The sequence below is a fragment of the Phyllobates terribilis genome, unplaced genomic scaffold (assembly GCF_046119375.1).
Source record: "Phyllobates terribilis strain yellow unplaced genomic scaffold, ASM4611937v1 Scaffold_3__8_contigs__length_932513732, whole genome shotgun sequence".
In the NCBI taxonomy this organism is placed as follows: domain Eukaryota; kingdom Metazoa; phylum Chordata; class Amphibia; order Anura; family Dendrobatidae; genus Phyllobates; species Phyllobates terribilis.
The window spans coordinates 419956073-419980319 of NW_027362763.1; the positions used below are offsets into that span (position 1 = coordinate 419956073).

The window sequence follows — 24247 nt, forward strand, 5'->3', positions numbered from 1 at the left end:
CTGTGTCCCCCCCCCCCCCCACACCCAGATCTGATTGGGTGGCTAGCGTCACATGGACACTAGCTCCAATCAGATGTCAAGCGGTGTATTTACTATGGCTGACCAAACTTTCCAGATCCATCCCTTCCGTGGAGCCCGAGGAGTTTGGTCATGCCGATCCGCTGCTGCCACAGATCATCTGCCCCGCCGCCGCCAATCGTCTGCCACCTCCATCGCCGCCACCAATCCTCTGCACCCGCCGCTGCCACCGCTGCTGATCTGCCGCTGGTAGTATCCCCCCCCCCTTATCAGATTTCCAGCCCCCCCTTCCACCCCAGTCCCAATTTCTCACCTGTACCCCGACCTCCGCTTCCTCCATCTTCCACGTCTTCATCCACCGGCTGCTGCTCTCCTTCTGACAGCCGTTGGACTGTGATCACAGGCAGCAGCAGGCTCAGTGTAAATCTCCTGCGCCTGTGATCACACAACCATCCCCCAGTCCCAGTGATCACACTACCATCCCCCAGTCCTAGTGATCTCACCCCACCAGTGATCACCCCACCTGCTGCTGCCAGCTACTGCCTGCCGGCTCCTACCCCCCTTGCTGCTGCCGGCTTCTGCCCCCCTTTCTGCCCCCTTCTGCCCCAGTGATCACCCCCCCCCCCCTGCTGCTGCTGGCTCTTCCATCTCCTCAGCCCCCTCCTGCGCCCCGTGCGCCTGAGCGCTCCCCCTCCTGCGCCCCGTACGCCTGAGCGCGCCCCCTCCTGCGCCCCGTACTCCTGACCGCCCCCACACGTGATTTACACCAAGCACTCACACATGCACACGTACACTCACACTATAATAAAGTTTAGATTTTTTTTTTTACACACAGCACACAAAATGTCCCGCCCGTCCCGCTCTAGGGCGTACTCAGCTGAGGAGGCATATTCCTTTATTGCCTCCGAAGCTGATAGTGAGGGAGAGGACCCCATGTTCCTCTATTCCTCCCATTCTTCCTCCTCCAGTGACACCGAGCCCGCACCAAGACGACGTCAGAGGTCAAGGCATCATCCGGAGGCCGTGGAAGAAGACCCACAGCCATCTGTAAGTAACCCTCAACCTGGTGCTAGTCACGCCCAACCTAGCACCAGTGCCCCCGTGTGGACCCCCGTCCCTGAAAATTACGCTCCACGGATTCTTGATTTCCTTCCCCAATCAGGAATCCAGTTTGAGACAGCAAACCTCAGGGAAATAGACTTTTTCAAAGTCTATTTCTCTGAGGCCATTGTCAGTCTCATGGTGGAGCAGACTAACATTTACGCCCAACAATTTTTGTCTGCAAACCCAAATTCAATGTTTTCTACTTGGAGTCCCGTTGACTCAGTAGAAATGTTGAAATATTGGGGACTGGTACTTCACATGGGGATTATGAAGAAACCAGAAATCCATCAATACTGGAGTACCGATATTTTATATCAAACTCCAGTGTTCGGAATGGTGATGACCCGCAAAAGATTTGAGGTCATTCACAAATTTTTACATTTCAGGGATAACGCGGACAGCCTTCCCCGCGATGACCCGAATTTTGACAGACTGTTCAAAATTCGTCCGGTCATAGAACACTTCAGCAACAAGTTTGCTGAAGTGTACGTTCCCCAAAGGGAAATTTCTGTGGATGAATCCCTCATCCACTTCAAAGGGAGGCTTCAATTCCGACAATACCTGCCCAGTAAGAGGGCCAGGTATGGAATAAAGCTCTATAAGCTGTGCGAGAGTTCCTCAGGGTACACTCACAGCTTTAGAGTTTTACGAAGGAAAGGATTTGAGGATTCAGCCCCCAGAATGTCCACCTGCTCTGAAGGTAAGTGGGAAAATAGTGTGGGATTTGATCCCCCCACTGCTTGATAAAGGTTACCATCTATACGTTGATAACTTTTATACAAGCATTCCCCTATTTCAGTCCCTCTCTGCCAGAGCTACCGCCGCTTGCGGTACTGTGCGCAGAACCCAGAGGGGTCTCCCTTTGACGCTAATTGAGCAGCTTCTCCCAAAGGGTGAAAGCCGAGCTCAATGTAGCGGCAACATGGTTGTGGTGAAGTACAAAGACAAAAGGGACGTCTTTTTCTTGACCACAATCCATGGTCCCGGCACCACGGCCACCAACGTTAGAGGTACCCCAGCACCGGTCCGCAAACCGGACTGTGCCCCGGGGTACAACAAGCACATGGGGGGAGTTGATCTTTCTGATCAAGTCCTCCAGCCCTACAGTGCGATGAGGAAGGCGAAAGTCTGGTATAAAAAACTGGCCATGCACATCGTTGAAATGGCACTGTATAACGCATTCGTGCTGTCACGATGTGCAGACCAGACCAGCAACACCTTCCTCAACTTCCAGGAGGCGGTGATAAAGGCCCTGATTTTTAGAAGTGAAGAAGAAGCGGGCCCCAGCACCCCTGGAACTCGAGTCTCCCGTATGGTACCAGGGCAACATTTTCCTGGTGAAGTCACGGTAAGAAAAAGGTGCCGGGTCTGCCATAAAAGGGGGATTAACAAGGTCACCCGTTTCCAATGTGAAACGTGTCCTAATAAACCGGGACTGTTTGAATGAATGCTTCAAAATTCATCACATGTCCCCGGACTAAACACATCCTGACCTTCCCTACAGAACTCACCCACACTAGCATGACATACAAAACATCACACACACACACACAACAACCTCACGTACACTACAACACACACACCAACCTATGTCAGGTTGGTGTGTGTGTTGTAGTGTATGTGAGGTTGTTTGTGTGTGGTGTATACACCACACCGCACACCAAACTCACATACACTACATCTAGATAAGTTCCCTGGGGGTCTAGTTTCCAAAATGGGGTCACTTGTGGGGGAGTTCCAATGTTTAGGCACACAGGGGCTCTCCAAACGCAACATGGTTCCCATTTGTTAGCGGACACCATGTCGTGTTTGGAGAGCCCCTGTGTGCCTATACATTGGAGCTCCCCCACAAATGACCCCATTTTGGAAACTAGACCCCCCAAGGCACCTATCTAGATGCATAGTGAGCACTTGAAACCCCCAGGTGCTTCACAAATTAATCCGTAAAAATGAAAGTATTTTTTTTTCCACTTTTTCATTTTTACAAATCAATTTGTGAAGAACTTGGGGGTTCCAAGTGCTCACTATGCATCTAGATAGGTGCCTTGGGGGGTCTAGTTTCCAAAATGGTGTCACTTATGGGGGAGCTCCAATGTTTAGGCACACAGGAGCTCTCCAAACGCAACATGGTGTCCGCTAACAATTTGAGCCAAACCCCCCAGGGAACTTATCTAGATGCATAGTCAGCACTTTAATCCCCTAGGTGCTTCACAAATTGATCTGTGAAAACGAAAAAGTACTTTTTTTTTGACAAAAATTTTCCTTTAGCCTAAATTTTTTCATTTTCACATGGGTAACAGGATAAAATGCATCCTAAAATTTGTTGGGCAATTTCTCCTGAGTACACCGATACCTCATATGTGGTCATAAACCACTGTTTGGGCGCATGGCAGGGCTCAGAAGGGAAGGAGCGCAATTTGACTTTTGGAGCTAATTTTCCAATCAAAAAGTGAAATGGCGCTCCTTCCCTTCTGAGCCCTGTCGTGCGCCCACATTTTAGGATGCATTTTACCCTGTTACTCATGTGAAAATTAAAAAATTTAGGCTAGAAAAAAATTTTTGTTAGAAAAATTAAAATGTTCATTTTTTTTCTTCCATGTTGCTTTAGTTCCTGTGATGCACCTGAAGGGTTAATAATCTTCATGAATGTAGTTTTGAGTAGCTTGAGGGGTGCAGTTTTTGGAATGGTGTCACTTTTGGGTGTTTTCTGTCATGTACACCCCTCAAAGGGACTTCAAATGTGATGTGGTCACTAAAAAAAATGGTTTTGCAAATTTTGCTGGAAAAAAGAAAATTTGCTGATGAACTTTGAACCCTTCTAACTTCCTACCTAAATTTTTTTTTTTTCCAAAATTGTGCTGATGTAAAGTAGACATGTGGGAAATGTTATTTATTAACTATTTTGTGTCACATCACTCTCTAGTTTAGCAGAATAAATTCATAATTTGAAAATTGCGAAATTTTCAAAATTTTTCCCATATTTTTGATTTTTTCACAAATAAACGTAAATATTATCGACCTAAATTTAATACTAACATGAAGCCCAATATGTCCCGAAAAAAAGTGTTCCAGAGTTTTTACTTTGTAAAGGGGCACTGGTCAGAATTGACAAAAATGCCAAGATCTTTAGGGTTAAAATAGGCTGGGTCCTGAAGGGGTTAAAAATAAATAAATAAAAAACATTTTTTTCTCTAGCTATGGCCCAGGCGGATTACGCACCAGTCCGAATGGAGCTTTCTGCACCCGTTCCTGCGGATCCGCCACGGTATTATGGGGATCCTAAACAAAGCCGTGCTTTTGTGGAGCAATGCATGCTGCATTTCAAGTTCTACCCTCTCTATTTTCCTACCGAGTGGTCTAAAGTGGCATTTATGTTATCCTACCTAGCGGGTGATGCCTTGAAATGGGTCACCCCCCTATGGGAAGCATGGGATCCTATCGTCCTTGAACTGCAGGCCTTCCTGGTGGCCTTTCTAATGGTCTTCGACGACCCTAATCCTGGGGACTCTGCTGAAGCTGCCCTTCCCAGTGTCCCGGAGCAGCCCCGATGGGTGATGTGTGTGGGTAGCGCACCAGTTCTCCTGCCCGAAGAGACTGCTGCCCACCCAGAAACCAGACTGAAGATGGTCCCTAAGCAGGGGCTCTCCATCTTTAATGAATCTGGCGATACGTCCATCGAGGCGGAGGATACTCCCAAGTCTCTGCACCCCTCTAACCTGGCGGAGGATCTCCAGTTGCCTCCTGAATCCTCCGGGGTGCTACCTGTTAACGAATGGAGAGAGACTTTTCTACACCCTATACCGGATACCTCGCCCACTTCATCCAGTGAGCTTGACAAAGTGTACTCCGAAACAGTGGTTACCTCCGAGTCTCTGCACCCCTCCAACCAGGCGGAGGACCTCCTGTTGTCTCCTGTATTCCCCGGGGTGCTACCTGGTAACAATTGCAGTGAGACTTTCCTACATCCTGTACCTGATACCTCGCCCACTTCATCCTGTGAGCTGGACCAAGTGTTCCCCGAAGCAGTGGTTACCCCCGAGTCTCTGCACCCCTCTAACCAGGCGGAGGACCTCCAGTTGTCTCCTGAAGCCACTGGGGTGCTACCTGCTAACAAATGGACAGAGACTTTCTTACACCCTGTACCTGGTACTGCGCCTACTTCATCTAGTAAGCTTGGCAAAATGTACTTCGAAGCAGTAATGACCCCCGAGTCTCCACACCCCTCTAACCAGGCGGTGGACCTCCAGTTGTCTCCAGAATCCACCGGGATGTTATCTGATAATAAATGGACAGAGACTTTCCTGTGTGCTGTTCCCGGTGCTTCACCCATTTCTTCTGTTGCTAAGGATGGCTTGATGGGAGGAAGCATCCTAGCTACTAAGATAATGAGACCAGGTTTGTTTCCTCTGGTGGACAGAAGAGGTAGTCTTCTTGAAGAGAAGGATTGGCCTCCAAATTCTCTGCAGAACACCCTTGCAGGCTTGAAGAAGAGGGGGCGTAAAGGGGGGGGTACTGTAACATACCTGGTGGCGTTCTTGCATAGTGCTCCTTCCCCCACTATGCAAGATCGCAAACTTGATCACCAGTCCAGTCTGCTAGCCTGGCTTCCTTCCATGCTGTCTGCGTGCCTCTGTTCTGGCTGCTTAAGGGCGGCGCCCGATCTCTTCCTGCTTCTTGTAGCTGCTGTGGGCACACCCCTAATGCGTCCTCAGCCTATTGCTGTCCGTCACTGGATATTTAAACAAGCTTCACCTGGAAGCTGGTGCCTGAGCATCGTGTTCATTCAGTGTGCTCTTTCACTCTGAATGTGCCAGGTCCTATTCTGTGTTTTCTTGCCTGCCTGTCTGCCTTCCTGGAGGCTGTATTTCCAGGCCTGTCTGAACACGCTCCTAGCCTGTTCGTCCCGCCCTCTGGGGGCCGCATACCCAGACTCGCTCCTTTATCTCGCTGCAGTAACAGTTCATGTCTGAACTGTCTCCTTACCTGCTTCCTGTTTTTCTCTGTCCATACCTTCTTTTTCTCCTGCATTGTCTGAACCAGCACTTGGCTTTACCTTGGCTCGTTCCTGTATTTGTTGCAGTAACAGTTCCTGTCTGAACTGTCTCCTAACCTGTTTCCTGTTTTTCTCTATGTCCGTACCTTCCCTTTTTCTGCAGAGTCTGAACCTGCTCCTAACTCCTACTCGTTGTCGCTGTACTTCCGTTTGTGAGTTTAGAGTCCACTCGCTACTTCATTGCAAGTATCTTGTGTGTATCTGGTTCTGCCTTTCCCTTCCAGTCTGTTCCGTGTGAACAGAGCCCTGTCCCCTCTGCTCTGCCTTGCTTGCCGCTCCGGCGGTTTCTGCCCGCTCTGCCTTGTTCACCGCTTCGGCGGTTTCTGCCCGCTCTGCCTTGTTCACCGCTTCGGCGGTTTCTGCCCTCTCTGCCTTGTTCGCCGCTCTGGCGGTTCTTGCCTGCTCTGCCTTGCTTACCTCTCCGGCGGTTCTTTCCTGCTCTGCCTTGCTCACCGCTCCGTCGGTTCTTGCCTGCTCTGCCTTGCTCACCGCTCCAGCGGTTCTTGCCTGCTCTGCTTTGCTCGCCGCTCCCGCGGTTTTTGCCTGCTCTGCCTTGCTCCCCGCTCCTGCGGTTTCCGCTCTGCTCTGCCTTGCTCCCCGCTCCTGCGGTTTCCGCTCTGCTCTGCCTTGCTCCCCGCTCCTGCGGTTTCCGCTCTACTCTGCCTTGCTTACCGCTCCTGCGTTTTCCGCTCTGCTCTGCCTTGCTCACCGCTCCTGCGGTTTCCGCTCTGCTCTGCCTTGCTCACCGCTCCTGCGGTTTCCGCTCTGCTCTGCCTTGCTCACCGCTCCTGCGGTTTCCGCTCTGCTCTGCCTTGCTCACCGCTCCTGCGGTTTCCGCTCTGCTCTGCCTTGCTCACCGCTCCTGCGGTTTCCGCTCTGCTCTGCCTTGCTCACCGCTCCTGCGGTTTCCGCTCTGCTCTGCCTTGCTCACCGCTCCTGCGGTTTCCGCTCTGCTCTGCCTTGCTCACCGCTCCTGCGGTTTCCGCTCTGCTCTGCCTTGCTCACCGCTCCTGCGGTTTCCGCTCTGCTCTGCCTTGCTCACCGCTCCTGCGGTTTCCGCTCTGCTCTGCCTTGCTCACCGCTCCTGCGGTTTCCGCTCTGCCTTGCTCACCGCTCCTGCGGTTTCCGCTCTGCTCTGCCTTGCTCACCGCTCCTGCGGTTTCCGCTCTGCCTTGCTCACCGCTCCTGCGGTTTCCGCTCTACTCTGCCTTGCTCACCGCTCCTGCGGTTTCCGCTCTGCTCTGCCTTGCTCACCGCTCCTGCGGTTTCCGCTCTGCTCTGCCTTGCTCACCGCTCCTGCGGTTTCCGCTGTGCTCTGCCTTGCTCACCGCTCCTGCGGTTTCCGCTCTGCTCTGCCTTGCTCACCGCTCCTGCGGTTTCCGCCCTGCTCTGCCTTGCTCACCGCTCCTGCGGTTTCCGCTCTGCTCTGCCTTGCTCACGGCTCCTGCGGTTTCCGCTCTGCTCTGCCTTGCTCACGGCTCCTGCGGTTTCCGCTCTGCTCTGCCTTGCTCACGGCTCCTGCGGTTTTCGCTCTGCTCTGCCTTGCTCACGGCTCCTGCGGTTTCCGCTCTGCTCTGCCTTGCTCACGGCTCCTGTGGTTTCCGCTCTGCTCTGCCTTGCTCACGGCTCCTGCGGTTTCCGCTCTGCTCTGCCTTGCTCACGGCTCCTGCGGTTTCCGCTCTGCTCTGCCTTGCTCACGGCTCCTGCGGTTTCCGCTCTGCTCTGCCTTGCTCACGGCTCCTGCGGTTTCCGCTCTGCTCTGCCTTGCTCACGGCTCCTGCGGTTTCCGCTCTGCTCTGCCTTGCTCACGGCTCCTGCGGTTTCCGCTCTGCTCTGCCTTGCTCACGGCTCCTGCGGTTTCCGCTCTGCTCTGCCTTGCTCACGGCTCCTGCGGTTTCCGCTCTGCTCTGCCTTGCTCACGGCTCCTGCGGTTTCCGCTCTGCTCTGCCTTGCTCACCGCTCCTGCGGTTTCCGCTCTGCTCTGCCTTGCTCACCGCTCCTGCGGTTTCCGCTCTGCTCTGCCTTGCTCACCGCTCCTGCGGTTTCCGCTCTGCTCTGCCTTGCTCACCGCTCCTGCGGTTTCCGCTCTGCCTTGCTCACCGCTCCTGCGGTTTCCGCTCTGCCTTGCTCACCGCTCCTGCGGTTTCCGCTCTGCTCTGCCTTGCTCACCGCTCCTGCGGTTTCCGCTCTGCTCTGCTTTGCTCACCGCTCTGGCGGTCTCGCCCCGCTTTGCTCTTGCTCACCGCTCTGGCGGTCTCGCCCCGCTTTGCTCTTGCTCACCGCTCTGGCGGTCTCGCCCCGCTTTGCTCTTGCTCACCGCTCCAGGCTGTCTCGCCCCGCTTTGCTCTTGCTCTCACCGCTCCAGGCTGTCTCGCCCCGCTTTGCTCTTGCTCACCGCTCCAGGCTGTCTCGCCCCGCTTTGCTCTTGCTCACCGCTCCAGGCGGCCTCGCTCTGCTCTGTTTGTCTACCGCATCCGCGGTTCTGTTCCTGAGTCCCGATCTGTATTGGACCTTATCCCGTCTGTGCTCCAACCTGCTTGTGCCTCCCTGTCTGCACTCTAGCCGTGCCTGCCTGCATACCCGCCTGCCTGCATACCAATTGTGCCTGCCTGTGCCCCCAGTCGGTGTGCCAGCCGAGCCTGCCTGTTCCTGTATTTCCCGGTGTGGGTCAACAGCCGTGTCCGGGGTCTGACCTGGAGTAGCACCTGGTCCCTCTGCTCGGTTCCTCCCTGGTGCACTGGCGTCGTATGCCGTAGTGCGACCTTGGTCGGATCGAGCAGATACTTAGTTACGCCCCTCCAGACGCTCTCCGGTTCATGGTCCAGTGGGATCACTAAATACGCACACGCCAGTCAGTCCGGGCGTGTGCATAACACAAAGTTTGGGAAGATGCTGAGGGAGTACCTTGCCGACCGTACCAACGTCCTCCGTGATTCCTCTGTGCCTTATAATTATTGGGTATCCAAGCTGGATACGTGGAATGAACTGGCTCTCTACGCCTTGGAGGTCCTGGCCTGTCCTGCCGCTAGCGTTTTATCAGAGCGGGTTTTTAGTGCCGCTGGTGGAATTATAACTGATAAGCGCATCTGCCAGTCAACTGAAAATTCTGACAGGCTGACTCTTATAAAAATGAACAAGGGCTGATTGGGCCAGACTTCTCAACACCACCGAATGATAGCAGCGTAACATAAACTCAAATCCAGTGTCTTTTTTTGGGAAGTGTATTCCCATGCACCTTTTCACACCCAGACATGGGTATACGCTTCCTGATTTTGTCTATTTGCTCTTGTCGTCCTCCTTCTCCTCATTCTCATCCTCCACCGCCATATTACCAGGGTGACCGTGGTACGTGATGCAACACCCACATAATTTTTTTAAAGAGTGTTTATGATGCCCGTAAAATTTTTTTTTTTTATAGTATGTTCATGTATACGCCCAGCGGTAAATGTTTGTCAGCCCATACACTTAGTGTATGGTTTGCTCTGGAGTATCAGGGAATAATTCACCACTTCCAATTCCCCTGCCTACCATTCTGCCTGTGCTCTGCACCTTGTATTTTTACAAAAGTAATGACTGAGGTTGTGGCTTTTTTAAGAAAGAAAGGGATAATTCTTGTCCCTTATGTGGACAATCTTCTAATGGTGGTGAACTCAGTGACTCATCTCAATCAGCATCTCACCGAGACTATCCTCACTTTAAAGGATCTAGGTTGGTTCATCAGTTGGAAGAAGTCCAATTTAGAACCAAACACGTGGAAAGTATTTTTAGGGGCCTGCCTCGACTCCCATGTCAGGACTCCCATCTCGTGGCTCTGCTGCAGGAGTGAGGTCACTTGGGTTCATTAGGTGAAGATCAGCTGATCAGCCCCGGTGACCTTAGCATCAGTGGTACATGGGAACATTCTTGAGAATATTCCCACACAGCACCGGTGCTGTAAAGTGAAGTCCCGGAGCTCTCAGCTCACGTGACCTCAGGTCCTCACTGTTATCAGCGGTAGCGGCGGTTGGATGATGGGAGTAGTAGTGTTCCCCAGTTGACCCGGGTACCACCCTATGTGCGTTTATGCAGCGTTTCCCGCCAGTTGACTTTAATTGAACTGCAGCAAATCCGCAGGTATAAATATTAGAAACGCTACATAGAAAGGACATGCTGCGTTTTTAAGCGCAATGCCAATCCTGAGCAGAAATTTCCGCATCGTGTGCACAGCACATCAGGATTGCCATTGCATTAGCTGGCAGACCGATTGCCAAGATAAAAAAAAGCAGCGAAAACGCATCAAAAACGCTCCGTGTGCACTTAACCTTACTGTGTTTATTACTAATTTATTATATGTAAAAGCAAGATTTCCTTTCATTCCAGTCTTTCCTTTGTCAAAAAAAAATAAAAAAAAATCTTCCTTTATAAATTGATTACCAAACTTTTAATGTTTTTTTTCTCTAATGTGTTACTCTTATGTACAGCTACAAAGCATTATTAATAAGATAAATGTTCCTTATCATGCAAACCATATTATACAGTCAGTACATCTGAAAACTTAAAGACAGGTTATCTAGCATTATAATTCCTTTTCCTGCCATTTCTCAAAAGCAAAGTTGGGACTTACATGCCAAAAAAGTGCAGTTCTATATTTCTCAAGGGTATGTGTAATCACCAAACTCTTTCCCTATTGTAGTCCAGAACAGTATGAGGCCCTTTTAATTTGACAAACGCTAATGAGAGGTGGACATCCTAATGTATTTGTCACAATCATTAACTTTATACCCTTACTTCCTAACATTACTTCTAATAACAAACACATTAGCAGCTGCAGCTTTCACAGCTCTGCTGTATTGCAACCCTGGCTGCCTGTGAGATGGATGCTGAAGCAATTAGAGGAACCTGTAGATGTGTCAGTTAGGGTTTGCTCACATCTACGAGTGCAATGTGAGAAAAAAATCGCACTGCACTCTCACCAATGTTATTAAATCAGGCAGTTCATCTGCGAGTTTTTTTTTCCCACCTGGAATTGGGGTGAGGAAAAAAATCGCAACATGTTGCGTATGGGCGTGTAAAACATCCGAGACTCACCAATGCAAGTCAATGGGTACGAGACAAAAATTGCACAGCGCCATGCGTGTGCTGTCCGATTCATAGGAAACCCGATATTTCATCAGCCGAGTACAGTAAATTCACAGCGTGAACCGTCATCATAGATAGGTAGAAAGAGGTCAGTGAGATATATAATTAGTGCAGTGCGTGTAGTTTACTGTCCATATATTTAGCTAATAAATACAAAATTAAATGAAAAAAATATTATTTTTAATACCCAGCTTAGGGAAAGCAGACATCTGAGGGCTGGTGTCATTATACTGGGAAGGGGCCAATATCCATGGATCTTCCCAGCCTATTAATAACAGCTCACAGCTGTCTGCGTAGCCGTTACTTGTCTTTAAAAAGGGGTCCCCTGCCCCCCAAAAAATTGTGGGGTCTCTCCATTTTTAATAACCAGCAAATCCTAAACAGACAGCTGCTGGCTAATATTAATATGCTGGAAAGGGGCCATGGATATTGGCCCCCTCCCAGATTAATAACACCAGCCCTCAGCCGCCCCAGAAATGGTGCATCCATTAGATGCACCAATTCTGGTACTTAGCTTCAGCTCTTCCCGATTGCCCTGTTGCGTTGGCAATTGGGTTTACTGGTTTTGGGGTTGATGTCAGCTGTGTAATGTCCGCTGACCTCAAGCCCAGGGGTTAGTAATGAAGAGGCGTCTATAAGACACCCCCATTACTAACCTCGTAGTCAAAAGCATTAAACACACACAGAGAAAAGTCCTTTAATTGTAAAAAGCACTCCCTTAACCTTCTTTTACCCATGTATTACCTTTCACAAGGAAATTTTTTTTACGCTGTGAGCTGTGACGTCAGTAAGGTTACCGCAGTTCATCGGCTATGAACTGCGATAAGCTTACGGACATCAGTGCTTGTCGCAGCAGACAAATTCGCATGCTACTGTCATTGTGTTCCGGTGGCCACGCTGAGCAGTCACATAACTGATGTCACCGCTCAGCACTGCATCCAGATGTAGCAAAGTCGGGATTGTCGTGGGATGTGGCATGGATTTACGACAGACCCCTTTTGGATTATTTAATTTTTTTAAAGGTAATAAATGGGTAAAAGAGTCGGGGAGTGCTTTTTATAATTTAAGAACTTTTCTCTGTATGTGTTTATTGCTATTAACTAAAGAGTTAGTAATGGGTGTGTCTTGTAGATGCCTCTCCATTACTAACCCCTGGGCTTAATGTCCGAGGACATTACACAGCTGACATCAACCCCAAAATCATTACATTGATTGCCAACGCACCAGGGGAATCGGGAGGAGTCGAGGGTAAGCGCCAGAATTGGCTGATTTGGCCGAGGGCTGGTGTTATTAGTCTGGGAAGGGGACTATATACATGGCCCCTTTCCTGCCTATTAATATCAGCCCGCAGCTGTCTGCTTAGCCTTTGCTGGTTATTAAAAATAGGAGGGACCCCACATCATATTTTTTTGTTGTGGTCCCCCCTTTTTAATAACCAGTAAAGGCTACGCAGACAGCTGTGAGCTGTTATTATTAGGCTGGGAAGCTTCATGGATATTGACCCCTACCCAGAATAATAGCACCAGCCCCCAACTGTCTGCTTTCCCTCAGCTGGGTATTAAAAATAAGGGGGACCCCACATAATTTTTTTTCTTTTATTTCTTTATTAGCTAAATACATGTACACATGCACTGCACTAATTATATATCTCACTAACATATTTCTTACTAGCTATCTATCTGTCTGTCTATCTATAGCTGTATATAATATTGTTTAATTAGTTTGAAAACTAGATTGAAATGACAGAATTACTGTATGTAAAAGCTGATGTTAAAAATGCATTGCATACGGATGTCATACGGATGCTAGGTGTGGAAATAAATGCATGACACTCCCCTGACACTCTCCAACTTTTTTTGCTGAGAATCTCAGCTACTTTATATACGGAAATGTGAGTGAACCCTTAAAATCACACACAGCTCTCCAGTGATGTCAGGTGAGCAGAGAGCGGCCATTATACATCCCACTGGTAACTCCCTCTTTATATAAAATAGGCTCTGGAGGCAGAGTCTCATGCAGATCAGTGTCTGAGATGAGGAAAGTCTGCAGGTAAAAAAAAAAGCTTTTGTATTTTTAGTGATTTTTGTTGAAACACACTAACATGAATGTAATCAGCATGTCTTTATCAATAAAGTTCTATCAAAGTATGTATAAGTAACAGGAGGTTTACAAATAATCGACCTGTCAGTCACAGTGCCACAGGGTACTTATAGCCCCTGCGCACAGTATAGGGAGCAGTGCTGTGATTGACTGTAATCGCTCTGCACACCACACCAATGACTGAAACCTGTTGACTCCCAGGAGGAAATAAGTTAAATTTTCTCCCCATAGCCACACTTGCAGTAAGGCGGCCAGGTAAATAGCTTTTTCCATGGTGACAGATTCCCTTTGAAACATGACGTGTCAAATAGAGACAAAAACAGCAGCAGAAAAAACACGCTAAAAACATGTGTATAAAAAGACACAATCTAAAACTTAATAAAAAGACACAAGTAACCTAATATTAGCTAATGGATGCAGAAATAGTGCAGAAACTCTGCAACATCAAAATGCAATAAATACTCATCGTGGGAACTAGGACTATGGGCTCATTCTAGACTATAAATCGGTCGTGTGCTATCGGATTTTCCAATGGCACACTGACACTTGTTTGTCGATACTGATTTGTCTTATGGCCCGTTTCTCATAGGCAGTTTATTTATTTTACTCACTTATATAGCGTCATTAATTCCACAGCACTTTATAGACCTCATCATTGTCCCCAATTGGGACATTGGAGCTCACAATCTAGATTACCTATCAGTATGTCTTTGCAGTTTGGTAGGAAACCCACGTAAACACAGGGAGAACATACAAACTCCTTGCAGATCTTGTCCTTTGTGGTATTTGAACCCTGGACTCCAGAGCTGCAAAGCTGCAGTGCTAACCACTGAGCCACCGTGCTTCTTGATTTGGTCATGGCAAATTTCAGCTGAAGCAGTCATCGAGATGGAGTCAAATATGACTAATGGTGCACTAACCTGCTTGCTGAACCCACATCATTATAGATTTTGTTCTTTATGCAAACTGATTCAGAGTTTCTTGTTAAGCCTACATTCACACACACAGTGTTTTTTTTTCCTCTGCTTGAAAAAATGTATTCCATGCATATTTTGCAGCCAATCTTTTAGACACGCATTGTTGAATCTTTTTTTTTTCTCCCTGTTCTAGCACGTCATTCCTAGAGTGTGCTGCGCTATGGGAGGGGACCCTCTATAAGTGTACTAATGCATAAAACATGACACCAAAAAAAAATGTATTCTATTTTTGCATTTTTCCACTTTAAAACACCATTCCAGCTGTTTTTTTTAAATTTTATGTCAATGCTGTAGAAATGCTAAATAAGGTCCCTGTGCCTAATATTATACTCACCACCTGCCGTCTTCAGCTCTTCCCGATGCCGCTTTAGTCCTGCACTGCCATCTTGAGACTGCAACCAACTTCTGACTGGCCGGAAGTCAGAGGTGTAACGGTCACAAGCTCTCAAGTCAAGGCAAAGACTAGGAGAGCCAGAACGAATCTCTTATAGACTTGCATTGAAAAGTGACCTCCTTCTTGCTCCAGTAAACACTGGATCAATCCAGCAGGTCGCAAGCTGCTAGAGACCGACCAGAGCGGCTCGGTTAACAGCAGAAGACTGCAAATGGTAACTATAAGACTAAATGTAGGGGCCTTACATTAGTAGTGCTACTCCAGCACTGCAATTAAAAAAAAACGCTTCACTGGCGCAAAATTCAGTTTTTGCCTATATCAGTGATTAACCCCTTCCCAACATGCGCCGTACATATACGGCTCTGCAGGAGCTGCATTCCCACAAAGCACCATATATGTACGCCGTTGCTATCACATGCGGGTGTCAGCTCTATGTGAGGGCTAACACCCCGCAGCCACGTCCACGATCTGTGCTAGCACTGATCACGGGCGTTTAACTCCTGTGATGCCACTGTCAATAGTGACGGCGACATTGCAGGGCATCTCAGAGGGAGTGGGCTCCTTCTCTGCTTCCATCAGTACAACGCGATGGTCTCTATGCTGACCATCAGCGGGGTCCTTCAGGGTTCTGCAGGAAGGTGGCCTGTCCGCGCCTACTCAGAGCAGGAGCTGAGATGCTTCCTGCCTGCCTGTCAGACTCTGATCCGATGCTTTGTAGTGCAAATGCATTGCAGAGTGTCAGATCAGTCAATGGAAAGTTGATGTACCATCCTGGACAATATAAAACAGTAAAATAAAGTTAATAAAAATTATAAAAATATTTAAAAAATTTAAATCCTAAAATAAAGAAAATAATAAAAATACTGATCCAATAAATACATTTATCTGTGTAAACAAAAAAAAAGTACACCCATTTGGTATTGCTGCGTCCAGTACGACCCGACCTATAAAACTGTCCCACTAGTTAACCCCTCCAGTGAACACGGTAAAAAAAATAAATGAAAAACAAGGCAAAAAAACTATGCTTTATCATCATATTGCTGAACAAAAAGTGCAATAGAACGCGATCAAAAAGGCGAATGTAAATAAAAATGGTACTTCTGGAAACGTCATCTTGTCCTGCAAAAAACAAGCCACCATACAGCTCCATCAGAGGAAAAATAAAAAAGTTACAGCTCTCAGAATTGATGCAAAAATAATAATTTTTTTCTAAAATAGTTTTTGTGTAAAAGCGCCAAAACATAAGAAAATATATAAATGTGGTATTGCTGTAATCTGAAGAATAAAGCTGCTTTATGAATTTTACCACATGCGGGACGGCATAAAAAAAATCCCCAAAAATTCCTGAATTGCTGGTTTTTGTTCATTCTGCCTCCCAAAAAAACAGAATAGAAAGTGATCAAAAGATGTAATTTGTCCGAAAATGGTACAAATAAAAACGTCAACTCGTCCCACAAAAAATAAGCTGTCACATGACTGTCGGCAGAAATATGGAAAAATTATAGCTATCAAAATATGGCGATGCAAAACTTGTTTTTACAATAAAAAGCGTCTTTTAGTGTGTGACAGCTGCCAAACATAAAAACTCTATATGAATCAGGTATCACTGTAATCGCACCGGCCCGAAGAATAAAGTCGCCTAATCACTTATACCGCATTAGGAACGGTGTAAAAATAAATACAACAAAATCTTCACCTTCTGTTGATTTGTTCATTCTGCCTCCCAAAGATCGCACTAAGGCTCAGCTCAGATTTATCCTGCGCTCTGCCCTGAGAGCTTATACCGGGGTTTCCGTGTAAATCTCTGAAATACGTGATTCAGACAGAAGCCCCGGCGGAAGATTCCCTATAATGAGGCAGATGGAGGCACTGTGGACGCTGTCTGGCCTATGATCCGGTGGTGTTGCTCTTTTTATTAGGTGTACATAAAAGTCCTGTCGGGCACAGTGTTGTGCACTTCTGAACAGAGGCCAGACGGAGTAACTGCCTCATTATAATGTCTGGATCTGTCTGGGGTTTCATCTGAATTACGTCCCTCGGAGATTTCGATGGAAACCCCGATATAAGTGCTTAGCATAGAACGCAGGATAAATGTTATGTAAAATGTTCTCAATAAAAGCTTCAACTCCATTCACAAAAAAGCAAGTCCCCACTCAGGCCCGTCATCTGTTAACGGAAATATAGGGGGCTTCCACATTACTAGTAGCACAAAATAGCTCCTCGCCCGCCAAAAGAAATCCAGCAAATTCTTTTCTTCCAAATCCAAATGTCCCCCTCCCTTCTGAGCTCCACAGTGTGCCTAAACCGCAGTTAGCATTTACATGTTTCGCCTGATTTACAGGTGCATGTCTTCAGAAGCACGAGCTGGGCATAACGTACTAATCACTACAACGTACTGGTCACTACAACGTTTTGATCTCTACAATGGCAGTTTGCAATCTTCACTTGGCAAAATCCGCTGCTGCTTATTTCTGGAAAACACCCATGGAGTCAAAATCGCCACTACACCTGTAGATAAATTCACAAAGGGGTATAATTTACAAAATGGGGTCACTTGAGGGGGATTCTGCTCTTCTAGCACGTAGGGGCTCTGTATATGGAGTTCGCAAACTATTCAAAGAAAATCTGCGCTCCAGGAGGCAAAAAGCGCTCCATCCCTCCCAGTACTGCACAGCCACATCTGGAGAATTTCTAAATTCAGCAGAAATTGTGGGGCAAATTTTGGTGCCATGTTTTACCCATTTCCCAGTGTGAAAATGTAAAATCTGGGGCTAAAACAAAATTTTGGTGGTAAAAATGTACGGTAATTATTTTTTCTTCACTGCCCAATGGTATAAAATGCTGTGAATTGCAGGAAAAATTAGATTTTTTTTATTTTTGGTTTTTCACAGCTCACGTTATAAACTTCTGTGAAGCACCTGGGGGCTTAAGGTGCTCACCACACATCTAGATAAGTTCCCTGAGGGGTCTTATTTCCAAAATGGTGTCACTCATGGGGAGGTTTCCACTGTTTAGGCACATCAGAGGCTCTTCAAATGCGACATGACCTCCACAAATTATTCCAGCAAATTTTACATTCAAAAATTAAAATGGCGCTCTTTCCCTTCTAAGCCCTGCCGTGAGCCTAAACAATAGTTTTCCCCCACATATGGGGTATCTGTGTACTCAGGAGAAATTGCAAAACAAATGTTGGGGTTCTTTTTACCCTTGTGAAAGTAAAAAAAAAATTGGGCCTAAAGTAAAATTTTGGTGAAAAAAAGTCAAATGTTTATTTTTTCTTTCTACATTTCATTAATTCCTGTGAAGCACCTGAATGGTTAATAAACTTCTTGAATGTGGTTTTGAGCACCTTGAGGGGTGCAGTTTTTAAAATGGTGTCACTTTTGGGTATTTTCTGTCATAAAGGCCCCTCACTTCAAATGTGACGTGGTCCCCCAAAAAATGGTTTTATAAATTTGGTTGTAAAAATACGAAATCGCTGGTCAACTTTTAACCCTTATAACTTCCTAACAAAAAAATATTTTGTTTCCAAAATTGTGCTGATGTAAAGTAGGCATGTGGGAAATGTTATTTATTAACTATTTTGTGTGACATAACTCTCTGATTTAAGGGCATAAATATTAAAAAATTAAAAATTGTAACATTTTCTAAATTTTTGCCAAATTTCCGATTTTCATACAAATAAACATAAGTCCTGTCAAATAAATGTTACCACTATCCTAAAATACAATATGTCACAAATAAAACAATCTCAGAATGACCGGGATCTGCGTTCCAGAGTTATTGCTTCATAAAGTGATAGTGGTCAGAATTCAAAAAATTGGCCTGGCCAGGAAGGTGAAAACAGGCTTCGGAATGAAAGGGTTAAGTAAGTTAATGTTCTTTGTTACAAACTGATCACATAAGATGTTTCAAATCGAGCATGGCTCCAGTAAATAGACTACTCCTACTTTTAACAAAACACTGATTCCTCAAGTACTGTAGTTCTAAAAGGGTATTCCAGATTACCAAAATTCTGATGCAATATAATAGGTGGTAATGGCAGCAGGAGAGGTTGTATGGAGTTGCCAGTCACACCCTGTCATGCCTTTCAAAGCCCATGGCACTCACAAAGATAGTGGAGAACTTTGCTTGGCAATCATCATAGTCATTCCTACAGACAATGAATGGGTTGGCAAGGGCACATTTGCTCCATTCATCTTTTCCTGGCCACAGTTGATGGAGTTCTCAGCAGTGACCTTCACTCCAAACTTAAAATGATCACCTATGCTGGGGATAGATGATATTTGTAGACTGGAATAGCCCTTTACTATTATTATCAAGATTTTTCTGCAACTAAAGGAAGCAATTGTATAACAGCATTTTATGTCACAAATCTTATAAAATGTTCTGTAAAGTAGATTATTTTACCTTTTTAACAAAAGAACAAAGAAACCTCTTTGTTCCAGTCACTTTTTCATAAGCAATGTCTATATAGTGCTAATTTTTTAATAGTGTATGGGCAATTTATAAATGTGAAATGTTACAGTCTCAATAATTTAAAATATTGCTCCTACGTTCTCGTATAGATCCTGTTTAAATTTAGTCATTAAGTAGTGAACTTTGATGGAAATATGAATGCCTTTTAAACCGTGTATGCTATATTTTTTAGGATTGGTATATAATATCACTCCTTACATGGAATACCATCCTGGCGGAGAAGAGGAACTCATGAAGGCAGCTGGAATAGATGGCACTCAGCTTTTCGATCAGGTATAGGAGCAAAATTTTAGCTACTTAGATTAATATCATATTGTTGATAAATTAGTTGAAAAAATATCTCTTGTCTGCAGATAAGTTGCTGTAAAACTTGCATTTATTTTAAAGGTTAGAATTGCAAGGCAATTTAAATTTTGTGCTACTGTGCCATTTGTACTGTCAAAAATAGCAGAAATACTGAGACCGAACAGCTGATTGATATTGTAAACTACTTAATGGAAATCTGTCAGCGCAGAATGACTGACAAGCCAAACACAGGCACTCCATTCACCCTTCAGTGCACCTTCTCACCTGCTTGTTTTTCATCTCTGCCTCCATAAGGCCAGAGATATTTGTCAGAGAAGAGTTGATTGGAGATAGAAGGGAAACAAGTAGTGGGGAAGCTGCACTGAAATGTTTGATAATGCCATGGTGCCGTGAGCGACTGTACTTGGTTTGAACAGTAATTCTGTGCTGGCAGACCTTCCTTTAACCCCTTAACAACCGCCAATACGCATTAAAACTGCTGTCAAGAGACTTCTTCCCCAGCGCCTTTTAAAAACAACGGTGAGATATACGTAAATAGCACCCCCTAGTGGGCAAAAATTCCAAACATGACCGCTTTATATGTTTTGCAATCGATCAGAACTGATTAACTCCTTTAAATGTCGCTGTCAATCGCGACAGCAACATCTAAGTCGTTAAAAAGTGTTAATACATCCCCTTTAATACTAACGGCCCCTGCAATCATAATGTCGGGTGCCAATAGTTGCCATAGCACCATGAGGTCATCTAGTGACCTCAAGGTACCAGTGGCCTCTTAGACCCAGCTATAAAGAAGGTCTAATAGGCTGAGTCAGTGAAAAACTGACAGGTCTCAGGCACCTCCAGTACACGAATACTGTAATGCATGAAACCAACGATTAAAAGAAAAAATATTTTCCCACAATGGAACTAAGTGAAAAAGTAAAAAAAGTTAAACAAAATATGTAAAAACACAAGAAAAACACTCCAAAAAAAAAAGTGCACACAAATCACGAAAACCTGTTTCGCCACTAAAAACGCAGCCTTTGTGTTAAAACTAAAATAAACAAAAAAAGTACACATAATTGCAATCGCCGTCCTCGGTACAACCCGAACTATAAAACTGTTACATTACATATGGCGAACACCATAAAAAAAATATAAACATGCCAAAAATGTAGCTTTTTCATCATCCTGTCACACAAAAATGTCATAAAAAGCGATCAAAAAGTCAATGTAAAAAAAAAATTGTATAAATGAAACCGCTAAATCATCCCTAAAAAACAAGCCCTAATATGGTTAAAAAAATAAAAAAGTTACAGCTCTCAGAATATAGCGATGAAAAAACAAATTAATTTTTGTAAAATTAGCAAAACATAAAAAAGTTATAAATCTGGAATCACTGTAATCGTACCGACCCGACGAACAAATCGTAGTTATCACTTTTATTGCATGGTGAACTGCACAAAAAAAATATATAAAAGCAATAACTGAATTGCTGATGTTTGTTCATTCTACGTCTGAAAAATCTGAATAAAAAGCTATAAAAAAAGTGGATATGGCTCCCACCCCCTCAAATAAAATCCAGTGAAATCTGTGTTCCCAAATCCTAATGCCCCCCCCTTCTTTCTGAGCCCCACTGTGCCGCAGTGAGCAGCCACATGTTTGGTATTATTGTAGTGGTGATAGCCCAATTAACAATTTACTGGGTGCGTGTCTCCAGAAGCACAAGCTGGGCACAACGTATGGTCACTAAACTGACATATTTACAATTCCATTCCAGAAAAAAGCATTACTTTATCCTTTCAAAATAGTCATTGTGGCCGTAGAGGAATTCATTGAGAGGTGCAATTTCTATAATGGGGTTACTTTTAGGGGTTTTCTGCTGCTCTGGCACCTTAGGGGCTCCACAAATGTCACCCGCAAACTTCGAAATCTACTCCAAAAGCCGAATAGCGCTCCTTCCGTCTCAGCCTTGACGTGTAGTTTCTGACGACATATAGGGCATCTCCTTGTTTGGGAGAAATTGCACAATAAATTGTGGGGTGTAGTGTCACCGATTAACCGTTGTGTAACTATCAAATTTGCAGCTAATAGAAAAATCATATTTTTACCACTAAAATGTTAATTCCATTTCCCAATGTTATAAAATTCTGTGAGACATCTGTGGGTTCAAAATACTCACTAGACCCCTTGATGAATTCCTTAAGTCGTGAGCTTTCCATTATGTAACATAGTTTTTAAGGTTGAAGGAAGACTATGTTACTAAGTCCATCTAGTTCAACCCATAGCCTAACATGTTGATCCAGAGGAAGGCAAAAAAAAACCATGTGGCAAACTCTAAGCTCCACATTGGGGGAAAAAAATTCCTTCCTGACTCCATACGACAATCAGACTAGTTCCCTGGATCAACGCCCTATCAAGGAATGTAGTATATATAACCTGTAATATTATACTTTTCAAGAAAGGCATCCAGGCCCTTCTTACATTTTTGTAGTGAATCACTCATTACAACATCATGCGGCAGAGAGTTCCATAGTATCACTGCTCTTACAATAAAGAATCCGCGTCTGTGATTATGATTAAACCTTCTTTCCTCCAGATGTCGAAGGTGCCCCCTTGTCCCCATCTCAGGCCTCAGATTAAAAAGATCAGTAGAAAGGTCTGTGTAATGTCCCCTCATATACTTGTACATAGTAATAAGATCGCCTTTAAGCCTTCGTTTTTCCAAAGTAATTAACCCCAAGTGTAATAACTAGGGTTGAGCGAGTATGTTCTGTCCGAATATGCTCGGGCCGAGCTCCGAGTATTTACATCTGCTCGGTGATGAGGTTAAATCGCTCCCGTATGCATGATTTGCAACTGTTTGACAGCTTTATTACATGTGAGGAATGTCTATTTCTTACACATTCCTCACATGTAATATAACTGTCAAACAGTTGCAAATCATGCGATTTAACCATATCACCGAGCAGCTGTAAATACTCGGAGCTCGGCCCGAGCATACTCGGTGAAAGGGTTAATAGAACATACTCGCTCAACACTAGTAATAACCTGTCTTGGTATTGCAGACCCCCCAGTCTTCTAATAACCTTGGTCGCTCTTCTCTGCACCCGCTCTAGTTCAGCTATGTCTTTCTTATACACCGGAGACCAGAATTGTATACAGTATTCTAAGTGTGGTCACACTAGTGACTTGTATAGATGTAAAATTATGTTCTCCTCATGAGCATCTATGCCTCTTTTAATGCATCCTATTATTTTATTTGCCTTTGCAGCAGCTGCCTGACACTGGCCACTAAACGTGAGCTTGTCGTCCACCAATACACCCAGATCTTTTTCAGTTAGAGTTTTGCCCAGTGTTTTACAATTAAGCATATAATTATACATTTTATTTCCTCTGCCCAAGTGCATTACCTTACATTTATCCCCATTAAAGCTCATTTGCCATTTATCAGCCCAAGCTTCCAGTTTACATAGATCTTCCTGTAATATAAAACTGTCCTCCTCTGTATTGATTAGAGTTTAGTGTCATCTGCAAATATTGAAATACTACTCTGTATGCCCCCTACAAGGTCATTAATAAATATTTTAAAAAGAAGTGGGCCCAATACTGACCCCTGTGGTACCCCACTGTTAACTGTGACTCAGTCTGAGTGTTCTCCATTAATAACCACCCTTTGTTTCCTATCACTGAGCCAGTTCTTAACCCACATACATATATTTTGCCCTATCCCCATTGTTCTCATTTTATGTATCAACCTTTTGTGTGGAACCGTATCAAAAGCTTTTGAAAAGTCCATATACACAACATCCACTGCATTTCCTTGGTCCAGTCCTGAACTTGCATCCTCATAAAATCTGATCAGATTAGTTTGACAGGAATGGTCCCTCGTAAACCCATGTTGATATTGGGTCATGAGGTTATTCTTCTTCAGATACTCTAGTATAGCATCTCTTAGGAAACCCTCCAGGATTTTACCCACAGTAGAGGTTAAGCTTACTGGCCTATAATTTCCAAGTTCGTTTTTTGTCCCCTTTTTGAATATTGGCACCACATTTGCTATACGCCAGTCCTGTGGTACATACCCTGTTATTATGTAATCTTTGAAGATTAAAAATAATGGTCTATCTATGATGTTACTTAATTCCTGCAGTATGGGTTCACTTGTGGGGGTTTCTGCTCATCTGGCACCTCAGGGGCTCGGCTAATGGAGACCACAATCTATTCAAATGGAATCTGCTTTCTAAAAGGCATGTAGTGCTCCTTCCCATCCGATCCCTGCCTTGTGCTCAAATAGTAGTGTGCAACCACATATGGGGTATTGCCACATTCGATAAAAATTACATAACAAATTGACCTGCCCATTTTCTCCTATTACCTATGTGTGAGTTAAAACTTTGAGACTAAACTAAAATTTTAAAAAGTTTTGATTTTTTACCCTCCAATGTTCTAAAATTCTGTGATGTAGTTTGTGGTGCTCACCACACCAATAGATGAATTCTATATGGGGTTTAGTTTGCTAAATGGAGTCACTTGCAGGTGTTTCTGCTTTTTTGGCACATCAGGAGCTCTGCAAATGCAACAGTGTCCAAATTTGCGTTTCAAAAATTAAATAGTGCCGTTTGCTTTCTGAGTTTTGCTATATGCCGAAACATTAATTTTTGACCACATATGGGGAATCACTGTGTTCAGGAGAAATTGCATGACAAATTATGGGGT

General features: G+C 45.1%; 1 protein-coding gene across 3 annotated transcripts in view; it reads left to right on the top strand.

Moving 5' to 3' along the window:
• CYB5R4 (cytochrome b5 reductase 4) overlaps positions 1–24247 on the top strand; it is a 544645-nt gene that overhangs the window by 26350 nt on the left and 494048 nt on the right. For all 3 annotated transcript variants that reach the window (XM_073675649.1, XM_073675652.1, XM_073675651.1), the window contains exon 3: positions 19416–19516. In XM_073675649.1, coding sequence (XP_073531750.1) covers positions 19416–19516 — 101 coding nt within the window. The remainder of the gene's footprint in view (positions 1–19415; positions 19517–24247) is intronic.